Below are 19870 nucleotides of genomic sequence, written 5' to 3' on the forward strand. Positions count from 1 at the left end.
CGCAGTCGGAGACAGTCTGTGAGTGACGGTGACCCTGGATCAGTGTGCGAAATAGCCGTCAATGTTCGGGACGTCCCCAGCCTCCTGTCACTCGATACCAATCTGAATTTCCTGAACATGCAGCATGCATGTTTTTAAAAACTGAATTTTAGATAGGGTGATCTGAAGACGTTTTAGGGACCATTAGTGACAATAATATGCATACATTGAGACCCTCTTTTGCTTTGAGGCTTTCAGAGGGGGCCCTTGGCTTAATCAGCCTCCACGAGCCCTCACTGTATTTCACACGCTGCCCTGGATCCTTTCGTTGGAGAAATCAGCCTTTGCTCTCTGACAACACGGTGAAAATATGAACGACTGAATGAAAAAACTTGGGATACTGGCAACGTTCAGACATGAAATCCAACCAGTGTTGCACAAACTCAAACAAAGCCAACAAAGTAGCAGAGATCAAAAAATAGGAAAGGTTTGCAACACTGGTTGTTTTCTACCTATTTGCCGTCAAACCCCCGCCAGCCCTCCTTCCTAACACGTCCGTCTCCTCTCTCATCTCTGCAGAGTGCCGAGCCATCCTGCGCGAAGAGCCCGACCTCTCGCCCTCCTCCCGGGGTGCAGCCAGGGCCTGGGCTCTCCAGCCGGGCCGAAGATCCAGCCCCGCCCCGCCCCTCCCCGCTGGAGCCAAGATGGCGCCCGGCCGAGTCCATCACCTCTCCCTGCCGCTCCTGCTGCCCGTGGCCGCTCTGCTGCTATCTCTGCTGCTCACCGGCTCCTTCGCCTTATGTAAGTGTCAGGACGCAGGGCAGCTGCGCCGCTGCTCCCGGCGACCTCGGCGGTTTAACCTTTATATCTGATATATGGAAATACCTGCAGGGGAGTGGAGAACGGAAAGTTGAAAATGCGGCTGGAAGCTTCTTTCCTCTCACAGCGACACCGCAGCTGCTTGCTTTCTAACATTTTTTGGTGGCTTTTAATAATTTGGCATGATTTTATTTCCTCCATCGTCGCCCCTGAGGTCGGCGCCTGATCTCTGAAGGCTCCGCAGTGTGAGAATAGCCACTGACAGAAAAACAACAATTCCTGGAGTTGGATTTTGTTTTTATGAGCATTGCAGTATCCAGAAGGGGCAGTAATCATAAGTATGAGGCGTAATTTAAAGTGGATTTCAATATTCCAGTCATTAAACACAATTGCTTTATTGATTATTCATCGGCATCTGCAATTACTGGAAAAACACAGTGGCAGAAAAACAATATGACAATATTTCTCTTTGTTTAAGATCTCAGAGGATAAATAATTTAACATCTGTTGTGTTGTGGGCCACTGTTTCCTTCTTTATGTCTTTGGAACGAGATGAAGCTCACTGCTCTTCACTGCTCTCATCGGCTTAGTACAGTTGAATTTAAAGTTTGTATTTTGAAAATGAACCGGAGGCTTGATGCTGTCCCAGTGCCACTTCCTGTCCTGCTGAACTGTGCCACCTTGCACAAACAGCAGCGCTGCATTTCACAGCGAGACAAAATCTAAAACGGAGATTTAAATCCGATGAATTTTATTTTTTCCTCCTTTGGCCTTTTCACCTTCTGCCTCCGTCCTGCCCTCTTCATCCTCCTCCACCTCCTCCTCTCTCTCTCTCACCCTTGCACCAACCCACTTCCCGTCAAATCTCATTGAATTTGCCCTGCCCTGATGTCTGTGGCTGCGTCTGCCGTGTGGCCACCGCAGGTATCTCTCTCGGGCAGGGCCCAAACGTCGACGCCTGCCTTTGCAGAAAAAAAAAACAACATCAAGAAAAAGAAAAAGAAAAAAAAAACCCTCCATTAACTGGCCACGCGAGGAAAACGAGGAACCTTAGCAGTCACTTATCCCCGCCCTGTCGAGTCCCGCTCAGGATTTGTTCCGCACCATTTCCTCGTTAAGACGGGCTTAGAGGAGCATTAAGGAGGCAAAACAAAGACAAATGGAAGCAGAGCGACGGCGAGGTGGGGAGGAGGCCCCTCCCTCCCCCGTCTTCGCTCCCCCCGCCCCCTTTTCGGGATGCTTTGTGCGCGGATTTGCGGCGCGCATCTGCACGGCGGCCGCTCTGAGCCTCGTCTCGGGCAGGAGTGCGTGTCACCGACAAGTTCACGCCCGTTTGCGTGTGCGAGCGATCGAGTGAGCGAGCGGAGCGGAGCGCAGGCACCGCAGGCAACGCAGCAAAGCCCAGCGCTTTTTGTCGTGTGTGTGTGTGTGTGTGTGTGTGTGTGTGTGTGTGTGTGTGTGTGTGTGTGTGTGTGTGTGTGTGTGTGTGTGTGTGTGAGAGAAGAGCTGTGACATCGCCCGCTATTGTCGGGGATCTAATCTTACCCCGCCCCTCATAAATAAATAGCTGCCGAAGGAACGACGCGCGAGGCTCACGCCGTTGTTTTTGCGGCATTTGAAAAGAATTGACGAGTTCCGTGATGAGCGGCGGGCGGAGGAGAGGCAAGCCTGGCATTCGAAAAGAGGGGAGAAAAAAAAAATAGAATAAACAAAATCTCTCGGCAGACCGAGCCGATGACACATTTCAGGCGCTTTTCTTTTTTTCTCTCGAGAAAACCGTCACGACAAAATGGTTTTTTTCCGTTATCCGTCCGTCTGAGGAGAAATTTGAAGGCTAGATTGCTTCATTAGCCTCTTGCCCTTCCATCTGCCTCCCTCCCGTCTTGCGGCTCTGACGTTCAGGAGGAGCGCTTGTTTTTGTTTGTTTTTTTTTTTGTTTTTTGCTTCTTCTTTTTTTCTCTCCCCGGCTCGTGTTGCAACCGAGGGCCTGTCTTCTCCTGATTGCGCGGCGGCTTGGAGTGGCTGGCGGCGCCGCTCGAGTGTCTTTCAGCTCAGCTGGCTGAAAACATGTGAAATTGCTCTCAGACCAAATGTAGAAAACAAACGTCTTTGTTCTCCATCCGCCACGCGTCTTCCGTCTCGCTGATGGGGAGGACCCACCCGCCCGCACGCACACACGCGCACACACACACACGCGCACTCACGCACTAATTACGGGAATGAGATGAGCGCCGAGGTGCCGGGATCTGCCTGCTGCAAGCATGTCGCGCATCAAGACCGGAGATCATTCTGGTTGCACTTTAGTGTCCCCCACTCCACGTACACACACACACACACACACACACACACACACACACACACACACAGACTACAGAGGGCTCTGTCTCCACCTGACAGTAGCTGCCAGTCTTTGTCTGATCTGCTTCTGGACACGATCATCTTTTCTTTTCCTTTTTTTTTTTATTTGACAGGCTTTCTCTCGCTCTTATCTTCCCGTCTCATCCGCGCTATCACACCTATACACACACACATACACGCACGCTTGCACACGGACACCACGACACGCTGGCACTCTGGCCCGTACTTCTCATGTCAGGCTTCACAGAGTTGCCCGACCATTATGACTGTAAATATATGCAAAAAAAAAAACAAAAAACAACAAAATGAAAAAAACACATGCAGGTTTTCTTTTGCTCTCCTTGATTTGTCATTCACACCTAGATACACACACACACACACACACACACACATTCACGCACACACACTAATGTGCAGCTGTTCAATTATAGCCACTCCCATCCAGGACTGGAAGGACTGTGTGTGTGTGTGTGTGTGTGTGTGTGTGTGTGTGTGTGTGTGTGTGTGTGTGTGTGTGTGTACAATTTTACGTGAGCTTTTTGTGTCTGAGATCCACTTGACGCACACACACACACACACACACACACCCTTGCAAACAAGCCCGCCCCCCCGCCCCTCGTCCGAAAGCATGATGTCATCCTCCCTCCGCTCTCACATCCCTCCCTCTGTCTGCCTCCTTCTCTGCCCTCTGTCCTTTTTCCATACCCGCTCATAAATCACTGCGCGGAGGAGACGTTTTTAATCAAAAGAGAAAGAAAGATGGCTCAATAAATCCCGTCACCCCAACTGTAATAATGCGTCGCTCCCTGTTTGTGTGCGTGTCCCTCTGCATTTGTCTGCGATGCTTGCCTTAAATTTATGGAAAAGGTGTGTGTGTGTGTGTGTGTGTGTGTGTGTGTGTGTGTGTGTGTGTGTGTGTGTGTGTGTGTGTGTGTGTGTGTGTGTGTCTCACTGTCATAGCTGGTTTTCAGTCTTTGGACTTTTTCTAGATTAGACATATCCAGCCTACATCAGTATCTAAAGCACAGGGATGTGTGCAGTTCATTGTGGCCGGGCCATAAAACTCTGTTATTGTGTGGCGCTGCCCTTTTGAAACAGGTTTACGTTGCCATTTACTTGCCAGAGACCTTTAGAAAATTCAGAAACGTATGTAGAATCTCCTGCCGCTTTATTAGGTACAGTGTTCAATCGCATGTTAACAGGACCAGCCGGTCACATGGCAAACTCAACTCAATGTATTCGTTTTAGTCACGGGCCACTTTATTAGGTACAAGCACTGGGCTTCGGTGGATGGATCTGAAGACGTATTACCATTCAAGATATGAGTTAACAGCTGATTGTCTAATTCAACTGATGTGCATTGTCTAATTCTACAACAGTTTCAGGCAAAACTAACATCAATACAGCGTTTCATCAAGAACAAAGGGCATTATTTATGAAGGAAAAATTAAATGCTAGCTCATTCTGTTTTTTTTCTGTAGTGGCTGAGGTTTTTTTTTCTTTAGCTCAATTAAAATAATAAAGGGCGGGGGGGATCAACACAAACAAATCTGTTTATTAGACAAAAGCGACAAGACAAGATTAAACGCAGTATAAAACAGCACTTTGTTTCATTTTTCGTTGTTGCTGGTTTCTGTTTCTGGCATGGGAGGATTGTGATTTAATTTTTTCTCACTGAACGTTAAGGTTGAGGTGGTTGCCGAAGTTATTAGATGTAATAAATGTCGTCTTGCAATATTAGTTTTTTGATGAACGAGCTGCAGGGTGACAGCACGGTCTCTGTTTTCATCACGGTGCTGCTAACCATTTTCACATTCACTGGGATTATTTTCACTATACAGAATTTTTGTATTTCGAATTATTATTTTTTTTTTTTAATGATTCCTCTGCTGGATTTTTTATTTTTTATTTTACCTTTTTTTGAGCAGGGAGGCAGGATTATTATTCATGATGTTTCCCAGCCTTTCACCTCTCTCAGCTTTCCTTTTCTCCAGTCTTTTGGACTTTTAGAGTTCTCCACAGTAGCATTCTTGGCAAAGTACTCCAAATAGTAATTGGCCAGTACTCTCAGTGACGGGGTGAGAGTGTTCAATTATTCATATTCCTTTGAAGCTGCCAGTTGGACGGAAAAAAAGAGAAGAAAGCAAGGCGGCTCAGTGTAGGCGATATTTTCCTGGTCTTCTTCCTCCAGGTTTTCAGTTTCTCTCGCCACTGCTTGTTTTGTCTTTCTTTCTTTCTGGCTGCTTCATGTCTTATCTTCATCAGTCAGATTATGTTTGAACTCGTGCTTGAGAGTTAATTTGGTTCAAGTCAATATGTTGTATGCCCTGCTGCTGCAGGCTGTGTCATAGACCAGATTGCTCTCGAAAGTGAGGAGGCGTGGGGGAAAGTGCTTTTTAAATCTGATCTATGGACATCAATTTAAATTGGAATTACCTTCATAATTTGCACAAATGGGGCAGAAACGGCAGATTCAGCAATGTGCCACCTGAAAGGCCATTATCAAAAAGTGGCAGCTTCTTTTGTTCGACTTTACAGTGGAGGTCATTCTCTCCTGAAGCTCCGAGGACAGCCGAGTGCGGTCCGAACTTGGAACTTCTTCCCGACTTTTTGAAGATCAAATCTGAAATGCGAATGCAAGTCACAGGCAGTATTTTGCTGGTGCTTGCTTGTTCCATTTACTTGTTGTTTTCCCCCTTCTAGACATGTAGAAGGTGCTACAGAGCCTCAGTTTTAACAGGAAGAGAAAACCAAATATACCTCTGTGTGGATACGTCTGAAAAACCACCTCATGAGAGCGTAAAAACCTTTTGGCCATAATTGAGAAGTTTTTTTTCGTTAATTCAGGCGTTTCCATGACCATATTATGGATGGATATTATGACATTTAGGTTTTGCGCAACTCTGGGGGTGATGGAAACGCAGCTGATGTTAACCAGAGGGCTACATGTGATGTCACCTGGGCCTCTAAGAGATGGAGAGATAGCGAATCGTGCTACGCTGCTTCCCCAGAGTCCAGGAACGGAGAAATAAATGCACGGATTTACAATGCAGAGTCTGATTGCTGATGGCAGGAGGGTGATGGCAGAGCGCAGATACCTGCCCATCCTGCACAGGCAGAAGCTGCCTTAGAGTATTATCATTTTTATTTTTCTTCCTGCATCTAAAAGCATATTGTTGTCATCGCACCCTGCGAGAAAGCGCCCCTCCTCGGCTCGCAGCTGCGCCGCGCCGCCTCACGTTTTTTAATCTTACAGCTCAAACGCGTCTCTATCGCTTTATTTCGCACGCCCGCACGCACTCACGCACGCTCCAGTCGTTTGAACGATGTCGTGCGTACTCGGACTGACAGAGCAATACAGGTGATTAAAGTGTGTGAAAAGCGTTATCCCTCTGTGTTTTTCTCCTCTTTTCCAGGAGACAAGGCTCCATCTGGCTAAAGATAGCTTGCGCTAACGAGATCTGATTTTTTTTTTTTTTTTTTTTTTTTTTTTATCGAGCTGCCATTCCAAGTCCTGTACATTTTGTGTGACTGTAGGAAGGAAAAAAAAAAATCCTGCGAGCGTCATCGTCAGAGCAGAGGGAAACGGCCTGGTGTTTGTTTTCCTTATTGCCTCCTTGCTGTGTTTACACCTTCGCACCCCGACGCGTCCTGCTCACTTAATGACGCAACAAGTGTCGATTTCCTGAAGCGATTCTCTAAATGGCCCAAAATTGTCCCATTTCACCTTCCTGACGTGCACTCTGTGGCAATTTTGAAATCAGACACACACTTCAGCTTAATTTCCCTCCCCCTATTTCTCTCGCAGAAATTGATTCATTTCCACTGGGCACGACGTCGCATACTTTTCTTTTTTTTTCTTCTTTCTTTCTTTCTTTCTTTCTTTCTTTCATTCTCTCGCCTTTTACAGCGGTTTCAATGGGACCAATTTGCGCACATTACAAGTGTGCCGCCTTTAAAAGAAAAGCAGCCTCGCTGTGACTGCGGCGTCGTGGAGGAGAGTTTTTCACCTCTGGGTACGAGCACACCAGAACTTGTATTATTCTGCTTCCCCCACTTCCTGCCTCAAATCCCTGATGGAGCGCAGAGCCCTGCGAGTTTGTTTGGAGCGCATGTAGAGATGTAGATGGCAGCCGGCATGACGCAACCTTGGAGGCTTGTTGCGGCGCACGACTCGCTTTCACTGCTCGTCCCTCCAAAAACTTTCAAACGAATGTGTTTTGTTCCCCCCCCCAAATGAACAGAGAAATATTGTCTTTCTGCATTGAAAAACTCATCGAAAAAAAATAATAATAGGATTTGTTTTGTTTTTAATTAAAAAACGCTTTTATTCTCATCAGTATTAAGTTAATGCTTGATGTTGTACATTTATTTACTGTCAAATATCCCAAAACCATTCATGCCATCCATCAAATTTGTAATAGGAAATGTGTTTTTCCTCTTTATTTCCTTTATCGCGACAAAATCGGAGAGATTTCTCAGATGGAGCTTGCCGCACAATCTGGTCCGCGCTAGTCGGCTTTGTAATTCACTGCACCGACAAATGCTTTTGCACCCCCGCTAACCCAGGAGCAAATCCCAATTAGCCTCTCTCCCTTGTATTTTAATTGAAAAAGTAACTGTTTAATTAACCCTTAAGCTCAGTCTGCCTGGGAAAGGGCTGCGAGGGAAGCAAACCTGACCCAAACATGCCCTGTGGAATATGGCTTCTGATGAGATTATTGTAAGCGCTATTTCTTTTTTTCTTTTTTTTTTTTACGATTAATAAGAGAGCGCACATGCTGATGTCAAGCAAATACTCAGACAGTCGCGGCCGTGAACACCCCGCCACTATTTAATTATATTTTTTCACGCTTGCCCCTTTAGAATTCCAGGAGGTGAAGCACCGCTGGACGCGGTGTCGCCAACATCCGGGCGGAGTTAAAGTTCTCGTGCTTTTTGCCGCAGCCAAAGAAAACTTGGTTTGGCTGCGACATGTGAAGGATTTCAGTTTGAAACGTTTAATAAATAAGACACACTCACCAAAATAAAACTGAAGAGACAGTTAAATGGTTGATGTTAATAAATCCAGGTTTGGTTTGAGAGCGGTTTTTCCGATCAGAATCACCCTGAAGTGTTTTCTTCTGTTGGGTTTTTAGAAGTCGTTTATTTTTTTCTGTCGTGACACCAGTTGGTATTGGTGTCGCTGACCTTGGCTGTGATTATGTGAGGAAACTTTCAGATGAAGAGGCTGGGTTTGCAGTCATTCCGGCGTCTAGTCAGCCGGTGAGATTGAAGAGAGAGCAGATCGATGGGGTTGGCTTTGTGAGGCCTGTGTGCTTATTGCGTATCTCAACAAAACTGCGTTGGTGTCCTCATACGTGTGTGAACCTGTAAACCGGTGGAGGAATTGCGTGCATGCACCTTGAAGGAGACCCCTGCTTTTGGCTGGCCGCCCTCTGCCTTGATCCCGGACCATGGATGACTTAGAGTGGACAATAAGTGCCGGTGCTGAGGAGTTAATGTGAATCTCTATATGAAGGGCCTGGTTTCTTCTGTCAGCTGACCTCGTCCTTTTCAAAATCAACTTTGTCGGCCAAGTTTGTTGGAATTGTCTCCCTTGGTATATAACCAAGTCTTAGCGCATTTTGTTACTACTGTAGATGTTTTTTGTTTTGTTTTTTTAATTTTGTTTCCAATATCACTTGCTCAGTACCTCATAAGTGCTGGACTCTTTCCGTGCAGGCACTTGTGTCATGTGTCTGCTCTTTGGATAATACGAAAATTCAGTTGAATCTCCGGCTGAATTGGTTCCAGTAAATTACTTTTAAATCAGTAGCGTGCAGCCCTTGATTGCTCCGGCCAACCTGGTAAACACACTGGAAAAAGGCACAACAACATCTGCCCGCACAGTTGACTGTCAGTGTGATCAAGTGGCAGCGAGCGGGATGGAAGATACAGTCTGTGTCAACATCTTTAACTCTCTGTGCAGATCGACAGCAGATGGATAAAAGCTGAGGTTATTCAGGTTGCTGCAGAAAGTGCCTTTACTTTTCACTTGCAGGAGGCCCCCCAAATAGTCCCGCAAGTCCTCGGTGGGCCGTCGGCGGAGCAAGATTGGTAACGAGTGGCCTTTTTTTTTTTTTTTTTTTCTCACAATTTTCTGCCTCTCTCCTCGAATCACCCAGTGGCCGTGCCTCGTTTTGTCCGTCCGGCACTTGGCTAATTCTGAGGATAATGGCTCCTATTTGTGGGCCGGGAAGCTTCCCCCCATCAATTACCGTGTTAGTCATGAAGCCGGTCCCTTTTCCTTTCTCTTAAACGGCCTCCTCACCAAACAACAGTAAAGTGCTGTAATGGAGCCATCTCGCATTCACACGCCCGCCTCCCACTCTCCACCACCATTTTATAACCACAGAGCTGCTGTGTTCTGTCTTATCAGTTCTAACAGAAGTAGCGGCCTGTAGCAGGTGGTTCCGTATTCGCTAAACAACCGTCTGTGTGCACAGTGTGAGTTTTTTTTGCTTGTTTTTTTTTTTCCTCCCTCCGACTAGCTTGTCGTGTTTGCTCGGATCGCTTCTATTCCTGGAGCCCTGTGAAGATAGCCGGGCTCCCGTCGCTGGTTATTTTAGCTCGGGCCATGTACCCCTGCCAGGCAGATAAAGACGGGTCTTGTGAGCTTATCTGGCCGGTTCTGCACCCTGGTCTATCTGAGGGAAGCTTTGGGAATAAAGGGAGACTTGGGCGGACGGGACAAATTGCCACTGCAGGTGTAACGTCCTTTCAATGTCATGGCAGGTAACGTCATGCAGCATTTGGTGGAGACTTTCACTCTGGGAAACTGGCAGTAAAAGACGTTTGTGCCGAGGTTAGCCAAAATGACATGGAACTGTTTTTATGAGAAAGTTTTAAGTGAAATAAAAAGAAATAAAATTGAAACTATTACAGCCTGTGAAGACAGATTGCGGAGGCAATCTGTACATGGATTAGTAGGTTAGTAGGTCAGGAATCGATTTAGGATTTACGAGGCGTTCCAATATTTACTGACATCTGTTTAAGTCTGATTGGCTGCTGCTCCTCATGGTGGTTTTCTGTTGGAAACATTCAACAAAACTGTTGCCTATTGTCAACAGTGAGGAATCAAACTTTTAGCTCTTCAAAGACTGTCTTTTTGGTCATCAGTTATGCATATTGGCACCACCTGGGTCGAGAAAATGTAGTTAGTTTTACCAATGTGTTCTCAAAAGGCACAGAGTATTATTTATCTGAAATTGGTGATGGGTCAGTGGTAAGATTCTCTCCCTCAGCACCAACCGAATGTGTCTGCCTCTCTTGTAACTCCAGAAGAAACAGCACAAATGTATTAAACATCTCATTTGTTAATAATGCCATGTGGTCTGTGCCCTCTCTAATTACTGGATTTATTTATTTTATTTTTAAAAAGCGATTTAAGCCTCGCAACTATTCAGCCTTGTCAACCCGGCAATTACCCACTGAGTCGCAAGGTTATAATTTTTTTAAAATAATGGTTCCTCGTCAACAGGAAGTGGTACTGGGAGTGCAATGGCATTAAGCAAGAAAGAGAGAAAAATAGGAAAACTGAAATAAAGGGTAATTGCGTTTCGCACAGCTGGCATTAGCGGCACATGCGGCATTACCTGCTGTAATTGCATTACAGAAGGTGTCCGTTGGCCCACAGCCACAGAGCCAAGCACTGATTGGGTAAAGCCCAAATAGCGCTGAGGTTAAATATTACCCGTAATGCTTTTAAACTGTTGAGGACCTCACTGGAGGAGTTTAAACACAAAGTTAGAAAAGCACAGGAGTCAAAATAGGAGGGGAAAAAAAAACACATCCTATACTTTTGTACTTGCACGTGTCAAAAGTGTCTCGTCTCATGACCATGTTTGAGGACGCGCCTCAAACTGACCTTCCAGCTTCATGTTGCCCTGGCGTTGCACCTCCAAGTCCCCATTCGCAGTTGCTTATTTTGCCAATTTATGCCTAAGTCACACCAGACGACCTTGACTGAGTCCACCGCTAAGTCCCAGGCCATGGAAGAAGAGAAAAAAAAGCTGTTACACACCTAATTAACGAAGATACAAGTCTTTTAAAGGTCTAATTGTCATTTCTTGCAGTTAATTAAAATTCCCAACTTGGAAAAAAAAATTCTCCCTCTTCACCTCCCATGGAACTCTCTGAATAAGTTCTGCCTATATGCATCCCTTCTCCCCCAATACTGGACGCTGGCAGCGAAAAAAAAAAAAAAAAAAAATCTCCACAAAATTACTATTATTCTTTTTTAAACGTACAGCAAATACTCCCTTTCCTACCTTGGGATCATATCTTCCACGCTCACCGTGTTTCCCCTCCCCCACCACCTGTTCTCTTGGCCACCTAGCGTGCCATTCACTTCCATTTCAACACCTCCCTCCCTGTCCTGCCAACCCCCCTCCTTCTTGCTCCCTGTTCTTTGTCAAACCTCCCTCAGGTTGTATTGGAAACCACCTACTGTATATAGAACGTCCTTCATCCGTCAGGAGCCAGATTCAAACAGACGTGCCGCCTGGTGCGTTCACTGACCGTCTCTCTCTCTCTCTCTCTCTCTCTCTCTCTCTCTCTCTCTCTCTCTCTCTCTCCCTCTCTCTCTCTCTCTCCTTGCGACGAGGGAGGGGAGAGGGTTGAAATGTCAGACGGTCAGTGGAGGAAAACCAGTCGAAGAGCGCCGGTCTTCAGCCCGAGCGCTGCCACAGGCCTGCTCAGTGTAAATCCCCCCTCTGTCTGGACAGAGGCCACATTGTGGAGGGGGAGGTCAAACGCAGCGGTTGCTGTGCGAGGTTTTGCCATGCTTTTTTTTTCACGGTGCAAAACCAAGACGACGCCAACAGGCAACATTGTTCACATCAGACGAGTGAAAGTGCTCCTCCTCCTCCTCCTCCTCCTCCTCCTCCTCTGCAGTCGGAGGAAAACTGTGGCTCGACCAGCCCACAATGTCCATTAACAGCTACAGGCTAAAATTCAGTCGACTGACTTTTTTTTTTAATTTTTTTTTAATTATTATTCATTTATTAATTTTAATTGCTTTCAGTTTTGGGGGTAGATTTTATGCCTCAGTGCGAAACAATGGTGTTCGCTTGAAGCAGCGTTTATTTAGCTGTCAATGAAATCCCAGGAACACTCACACTGGAATTCCTCAAAATTACCAAAACATTCAATTAAGCTCAAGGAGCAACTCATTAGATTTAGCTGCTGCGGGTCAGAGTGTGTGATCACCGTGACATCACATCCTGTGCACATGGATGCACTATTTCACGGCCACTTAAAGGGAATTTTAATTGAGCCCGGAACAAGAATTTCATTAAAAGTCAAGGATGAAGTTGTCCCTTCATCCCTGAGGCCAAAGGTCACCGTGGCCGCATTCGGGTCCCTCTCAGGAACATGATGCTCGCTGTTGGCATGGCTTTAGGATTTTATTGATTGAAAAAAAAAAAAAAAACCTAATCAAAGTATAATCATGAGGCTTAGCCTTTGTTTGTCTGTAATGCCATAAATATGCTGGTGATTTTCATTTAAGCCGGTGGCTTCACCATTTTTCTCTTTAGCACTTCAACTGTTTCAGAGTCAGTGTGTTATTGCGTATGTAATCCAGGAAAAACAACTTTTTTAGACAACATCTCTGTACGTCTTGTAAATCTTGATTTGCAATTACGATTTGTTGTTGCCTTTATTAATACATAAATTAGCATATGAACATATGTTCACTTTGAAGAAACCAATTTCTTTTATCTACAGTCATGCCTGCTTGAATTTCTACATGCAAAATAACCAACATAACATTTTCTGCCAAACCTGAAAAAGCAAACCGGCCATCCATCCATCCATCCATCCATCCATCCATCCATCCATCCATCCATCCATCCATCCATCCATCCATCCATTTTCTATTCCCACTTCTTCTCCACTCATGCTCACTCACTATGTCTTCTGTGAAGGTGGGGTTACCTGGCTACTGCACGGTGAAAAAGAAAAACCTGCATTTTACACATAGTTAGTTGTATAGTTAGTTAGATATTGAGAGAGAGAGAGAGAGAGAGAGAGAGAGAGAGAGAGAGAGAGAGAGAGAGAGAGAGAGAGAGAGAGAGAGAGAGAGAGAGAGAGAGAGAGAGAGAGAGAGAGAGAGAGAGAGAGAGAGAGAGAGAGAGAGACCTGACAATCTAGCTTTCCCCAGTCGGGAGACCTGACGCTGTCCGACACTCTGGATGGTGTTTCATCATAAAAGTGACAGCGTTCGCGGACGCACACATCAAAAAGCATCAAAACACAACATTGTTATCACTTTTTTTTTTTTTTTTTTTTTTTTTTTCCCCTTTCAAATCTGGGCCGTTTCTGGCGTTGCCTTCCACACGTTGAACTGCACTCGCCCTCCTCCAGTCGCCCGCGAGGAAAAGAGGGCCAAATAAACAAGGCAAATGTGAGCGGCAGGTGAGCAGCTCTGGCAGCTGAGGCCGCTCTGCAGGGAGGAAACGTGATACTACAGCCGCAGCAGCGTCTCGCAGTGGAGGGCCGTTTTCCTTCCTCCCGTGAGCTCGGCCCACGTTCTGACTTTGTCTGCTGGAGTTGCATCATCAAGGTCGAGCACCGTAGATTCGCACGCAGGTCTCGTACGCGTGACTGGAAACATACCTTTTTTAACGCGTCATCTCGGCCGGTTTGTGAGATTTAGAGGTCACGAGGCGGTGGAGAAAAAAAAAATTGCATCTAAACTGTTTGCTTCTCCGGCAGCGAGATTCACTTTGTGTCGAGCGCCTCCACCGTCCTGAAGCGCTACACTGGCGCTACTTCTTCTGCTTCTTCACCCACCCGAAAACATGTCTGTTTGCCTCCCTCTCTCCAAATTAGGCGCCCGCCCTCTCCCCCTGATAACGAATGCAGGAGCGCTCCTTCATATGTGTTTAGCCGTGCCGGGAGACTGATGTCGGCCCACGGTCCCTTAATTATTAATTTGACTTGATACGCTGGCCCTTTGATCATCCTCACATATCTGTGTGAATCAGATTTAACGAGTTCCCCGGGACTCTGTTTTCTCTCCCTCTCTCCATCTTGGCTCTCCCTCCGTCGGGCTTGTTGTCTTGAGCTCGCTGCAGGAGCAGCACGAGCAGAAAGTCCAGCGCCGAAATGGCAAACGCTCGGCGCAAATGACGCCGTCTTCACTCAACAGGATTGCTGTGCGCAAAGTCCGAGTGGGAACAAACAAGTGCGCCTGAGCTTTGCTTAAAAATGGAAATTTAATTTTGCATGTTAACACATTAAGCAAACATTAACATTCGAGTTGGAGCAAAACCCACTTTAGATTGGTTGCAGTATTTGAATTTTTTATGTTTCCCGTCTCCACTGGGAGTCTTCAGCAAACATTAGGACTCATTTTGGCGCATAAGCGAAGCTCTTCACTGACCTTCACTCATCTTGAACCTGGACGGCAGTACATTCATCTTCTTCAAATTTGATTTCTCTTCATTAGGACCTCTAGTAACAACTACGTTGTAATGACAAATCTAATTATGAACTCCCTCACGGCCACTTGACGCTTTCTCATATCGTGATTTCACGTGTAGTTTTTAAGCAGGTCTTAGGCCTTTGCTGTAAGACAAGTTGGGTTTCAAACAAGTGACAGGAGAAATATGTTAGCTGATATCTAGCATAAAACTTAATGTGAACACAATTCTGAACAACCCATCCTTACAAATGCATACAATGTCCCAAACATTTCCATCTAAACTACAACTACATTTGTTGGCCACCAGTTTTTGCCATGGATGTGTGTCGACTGTGTCCTTTGATCTTTGCAGCTCTCATGTTATTTGCAGTGTCAGAAAATCATTTGAAGCAACTGTCCTGAAATCATCAATCGATACTTGTGGGAAATGCCAAACTAGAAGCAGAAGTAAAAAGATTCAGATTATAAATCGATTATGTTCATCGAATGCTAGCCAGCTCCAGATTCTTCTACTGTAATTTACTAACTAGTGGGCTTTGCCGTTAAAAACTACGGTAGCCTGACAGTGGCATGTGATTCTCACCCCTGCACTGTAATCTGATCGATCTCTCTCTCTCTCTCTCTCTCTCTCTCTCTCTCGTCCCCATGCAGCATCGCCGCGATTCACTAAAGTTCCAGTCGACCAAATTGGCGTCTCAGGGGGCGTGGTCTCCTTCGTGTGCCAGGCGACGGGCGACCCCAAGCCAAGGGTCAGCTGGAACAAGAAGGGCAAGAAGGTCAACTCGCAGCGCATAGAGGTGAGTCGAGGCAGGTGTGTGGATGCAGACTGTCTGGCACTGCCGGAGCCTTCACACAATGGAAGAAGCAGAAGAAGAAGAAGAAGAAGAAGAAGAAGAAGAAGAAGCGGACGCCATTCTGTGCCTTGTCGTCTTCAACCATTTGAAGGGAGCGGTTAGAAAACGTGCTGGAACACAATCAGTCCCCACATTTTTCTTCACATCGCCCAGCAACACTTGGAAGTTTTCAGCCGGTCTCTGCTGCAGCCCCCACACTGGGATTTAGAAAAGGGTGTTTTTTTGAGTTTTTTTAGTTGTTTTTTTTTTTGTTGCCTTCCTGCACCCACTGTTTTCACAAATAGTTACGGGCAAAAACTGCCAATCCTTCACGGAGTGACTCCCCTGACCTCTGAGCAATGTGTGGGCCTGCTTTTTTAACAAGAGTTGCCCGGTTACGCAACGAAGCCCTCCCACCCCTCGACGTTCAGCGCTCTGTTCTCCGTGTGAGGCCAGAAGACTCTGTCTACCGCTGCTTTCCACCACCGGGTCCACGCGAGGAGGCCCGCCCTGTCTTATTGGCGGAGGCGCCCCAGATGACGACTCGATTGATGGTCCTTGCCTCTTTAATTAAAAAGTGGGGGACAAGCAAAATCGCACATCAATCGGAGGGAAGCAGCGTCTCAATGGAGGACAAAGAATAAAGACAAGTTGTGTTTTGGCGCGTCGCTGCCTTCTGCATGCTAAATGAGAAACAAAGCCAGTGGCGTCGAGGACGCCCGGCAGATAGGACGCTTCCTGTCCTCCGTTTAGCATTTGTATAATAAAAAAAAAGAAAGAAAAAAGGGCGGGGGCAGGAGGGATGTTCCGGGGTGGGTTTTTGAAGCGGCTGTGATTCTTTTTCAGTTCTCCCCCTCCAGACAGCCGCTTTGATATCGATCACGACACGGAGCTCTGCAGTGTTTTCAGCCTAATTAACAGCCCAGCCCTGAGACGCACAGCAGAGGAGCAGCAGGGCCGCTCTTCTCTCTCAGAGTGACGCGCGCTGACTGGCGGCACGGGCCCGGAACTGTCCACCTGCTCCGAGGCAACGACAACCGTCGGCAGCCTTCACCTTCTTGGCTGGGAATCGGCCGACGGCGTAGATGCGAAGGAGTCGCGAGCTGAGAAAAAGGCCGCCATTTGTATTCCGCTCGTCTCGCTCAAAGTCCAGAAGAGATCCGTCTCCTCGCTGCAGGACATGCGACGGTTAATTTGACTGCCTGGGAGGGATCGCTCGCACCGGCGGTTGTGAACATATTGGCCACTGGCTAATTCCTGTTCGTCAAAAAAAAATCTGCCCCGCTGCTGCGTTTCACCCGCAGGCGTCGCGTCACCAACCCAGCACAAATTTAAAAAGCTGCTCTCACTGTCAAACTAGAGCTGCTTTTAATGATGACACTATCAGAATAAATTGGGATTAAATGGCTTCATTAAAAGGTAAGAAAAAGAACTAATTGGGGAGCCTGATCTGGTCTGTGTTCAGTTGTTTGATTTTTTTTTTTTTTTTTTCTGCAAATTTTTTATCATCTCGGTGCTGCATTGGAAAGACTGAGCAGCCAAACTGAATATCCATAAGAAAGACAATGACTGCTGCTGCTGCTGCTGCTGCTGCTGCTGCTGTGTTTCTAAAACAATACGAGACATGATTGGAAAATCATTACCTTGCTATTTACACTACAGTAGTGGCTTTACGTTTGCGCAGCTCCTCCTCAAATGCAGCCATTTTTGTAAATGAGGCTCTCTTTTCCCCTCCTCCCTGTTTTTTCCACCCTCAACCGACTCCACATTCTGGGCACGCCCTGCCTCCCTGGCTGGAGTCGCATTCTTTTTTTTTTTAAAGATATGCTCTCAGTGAAGTTCAAAACAAAGGGCTTTCCAGAGAACAAAGGGCATAATTATAGATTACAACAACAAGATGAAAATGGAATAGAAAAAAAAAAAACAACAACAAAAACAAGCCAATCACACAATAGATGTCGGGGCACGACTGTGTGTGTGTGTGTGTGTGTGTGTGTGTGTGTGTGTGTGTGTGTGTGTGTGTGTGTGTGTGTGTGTGTGTGTGTGTGTGTGGAGGGACGATAAGGCGCGTTTCCCTTTTAACTGTATTTACGAGGACAAAACAAATACACAGGAATAGAAACCTTCCCGACCGCGACTCTGTTGTTTTAACTCACTTCCATACAGTTTACGTTTCTCTCTGCGGTTTTGCCTCCAGGAGATAATATTTACACAAAGCAGGATTATTTAAGAGAAAGCCTCTCATGTTTAGAGGTGGAAGCTTTTGTGACTCATGCAAAGGAGGCAGGTTTTGCCATGTGTGGCCCTCGTCTTTCTTCTCTCTCACTCTCTCTCTCTCTCTCTCTGTATCTCTCTCCACCCTGCAGACCATCGAGTTTGACGAGGGGGCCGGCGCCGTGCTCAGAATCCAGCCCCTCCGGGCGCCGCGCGACGAGAACATCTACGAATGCATCGCCGAGAACCAAGAGGGCGAAATCACAGTCAATGCGAGGCTGTCCATCATCAGAGGTGAGTCCCGCTCTGGGATAAATAAATGAACGACGATAAAGAGAAGGACCAGATCAGCGGTGCGGGAGTGGCGCCGCATCCCAAGTTGTGTTGGAACAATCCAAATATCTCTCTATCTATCTCTCTATCTCTCTATCTGTCTGTCTGTCTTTCTGTCTATCAATCCATCCCACACGTCCTCCTGATGAGAGTGTCAGACGTGTTCATCAGGTGTGAACAAATGCTGTTTTTATTTTTACTCGCTGGTTCCACCGTATCGCGGAAGGCCTAATTAACGGCAGCCGCGCGACATGAAAAATAACCACATGTCAAAAAAATGCAGCGCATTGTTTTTTTTTTTTTTTTTTTTTTAATGCATTTGCGCAGGAAACTAATCTCCTGTCCGCTCGCAGCAGATGGACAGCGCGGCGGCTCCAACGAGTCCATCACGCAATGCCCGACTGTTCGTACGTACGGGCGCCGACACAACGTTCTTCTCCTTGCCCGTCTTAAAGGAACCACATTAACAAACGTGCGACTCCGCGGTGGGAAGTAGCGATCGGCGACGGTTGCGGTCCTGTGAGGGGATCACAGCCTCGGCGTTGACGAAGAATCACCGAGCGCAGCAGCACCGCGGGACCGCCTGCCCCCACTCGCAGCTTTTCTTTCTTATTTCACACCTGGTTGTGTCTGTCTGACTTGCACACTCACGCACACACACACACACACACACACACACACACACACACACACACACACACACACACACACACACACACCCACACGCAAACCAACAAGCAAGCACGCACACACTGACACGCACAGTGTTCGTCCTTTCTGTTCTCTCCTCCTGCCATCTGCCGAGCTTCCAGAGCTGGATGGAGCTAAGATATTGCTGGCTGGCTGGCTGGTTGGCTGGCTGGCCGGCTGGATGGATGGATGGCAAGGCACTCACACACACACACACCAACGCGCTCGCTCGCTAGGCCTTCCTGGCTGTCAGATCAGGCAGTCAGGTGGAGGAGAGCGAGAGAGGGAGAGATAGAGAGGGAGAGAGAGAGAGAGCGAGTGTGGGTGTGAGGAACGGTGTTGGACCCAGATTTGGAATCTTGCCCCAGCATCCCATGTTCGTTATTGTTTGCAGCGAGCTCCCCTGCCTGGAGGTGTGTTGTTGATTGGCCCGGCTGCTGTGAGTCTATCAGCGTTGCAGCCAGCAGGGTGAGCTGCTGCAGCCGTTTGGAGCTAAACTCTGGGAGTTTCTTGAACACATTTTGGTCATTTTACAATGCAAATGCATCGGGCACAAAATTACAGCGCATGAAAAGAAAATGCATTAAAATTAAGCGTTATCGCTCACGTTTAATCGACTTTTGCCGCAATGGCAAACCTGCAAGCGTGAAGCCTCGGAAGCTCGGCTCAGCTGGAGACGAGAACGTGAGAAGGGATGAGCGCACGCCGCACACGCTCGGGCAAGTGCACGGCTGAGTGCGTGCGTCTTCTCACACCTCGGTCCACAGGAACAGAGAGGGAAGGGAAAAAATGAGTTATCGCAATTGGAACCGAGCGGCCGTCCCCGAGAGGCAGCGGCTCTCCTGCTGGGGGCTCGGCGCCGGCGGGCGGTGAGAGTGCGATCGGGGCGAAGGTGCAAGATGGACGACTGGTGAGGGAGAGCAGCCCGCTTTTCCGACAGTAGGAGGTCTGGAAGTCAGGCATTACATCACTCATCGTCGGAGGGAACCGAGATGGGTGTAGAGGAGGAAGCAGATACGGTGTTATATCAGGGACAGAGTTGGAAGTACAAATTCTTTGCTGCTGTTCTTTAGTATTTCTTCTTCTGACTCTAACTTTTTTGCTTTTACTCCCTACATTTGGACACAAGCACCCGTGCTTTCTAACTAACTTACATTGGAAAAACTTTCTG

The 19870-nt window shown here is 47.1% G+C and overlaps 1 protein-coding gene across 10 annotated transcripts in view; it reads left to right on the plus strand.

Annotated features, from left to right (window-relative positions):
- ptprsa (protein tyrosine phosphatase receptor type Sa) overlaps positions 1-19870 on the plus strand; it is a 209083-nt gene that overhangs the window by 90022 nt on the left and 99191 nt on the right. For all 10 annotated transcript variants that reach the window (XM_076040592.1, XM_076040593.1, XM_076040590.1 and 7 more), the window contains 3 exons: positions 559-780; positions 15281-15426; positions 17829-17970. In XM_076040592.1, coding sequence (XP_075896707.1) covers positions 684-780; positions 15281-15426; positions 17829-17970 — 385 coding nt within the window. In that variant the 5' untranslated portion in view covers positions 559-683. The remainder of the gene's footprint in view (positions 1-558; positions 781-15280; positions 15427-17828; positions 17971-19870) is intronic.

This window comes from Nelusetta ayraudi, unplaced genomic scaffold, assembly GCF_046127955.1.
Source record: "Nelusetta ayraudi isolate G7.1 ecotype Tasmania unplaced genomic scaffold, CSIRO-AGI_Nayr_v1 ptg000062l, whole genome shotgun sequence".
Taxonomy (NCBI): Eukaryota; Metazoa; Chordata; class Actinopteri; order Tetraodontiformes; family Monacanthidae; genus Nelusetta; species Nelusetta ayraudi.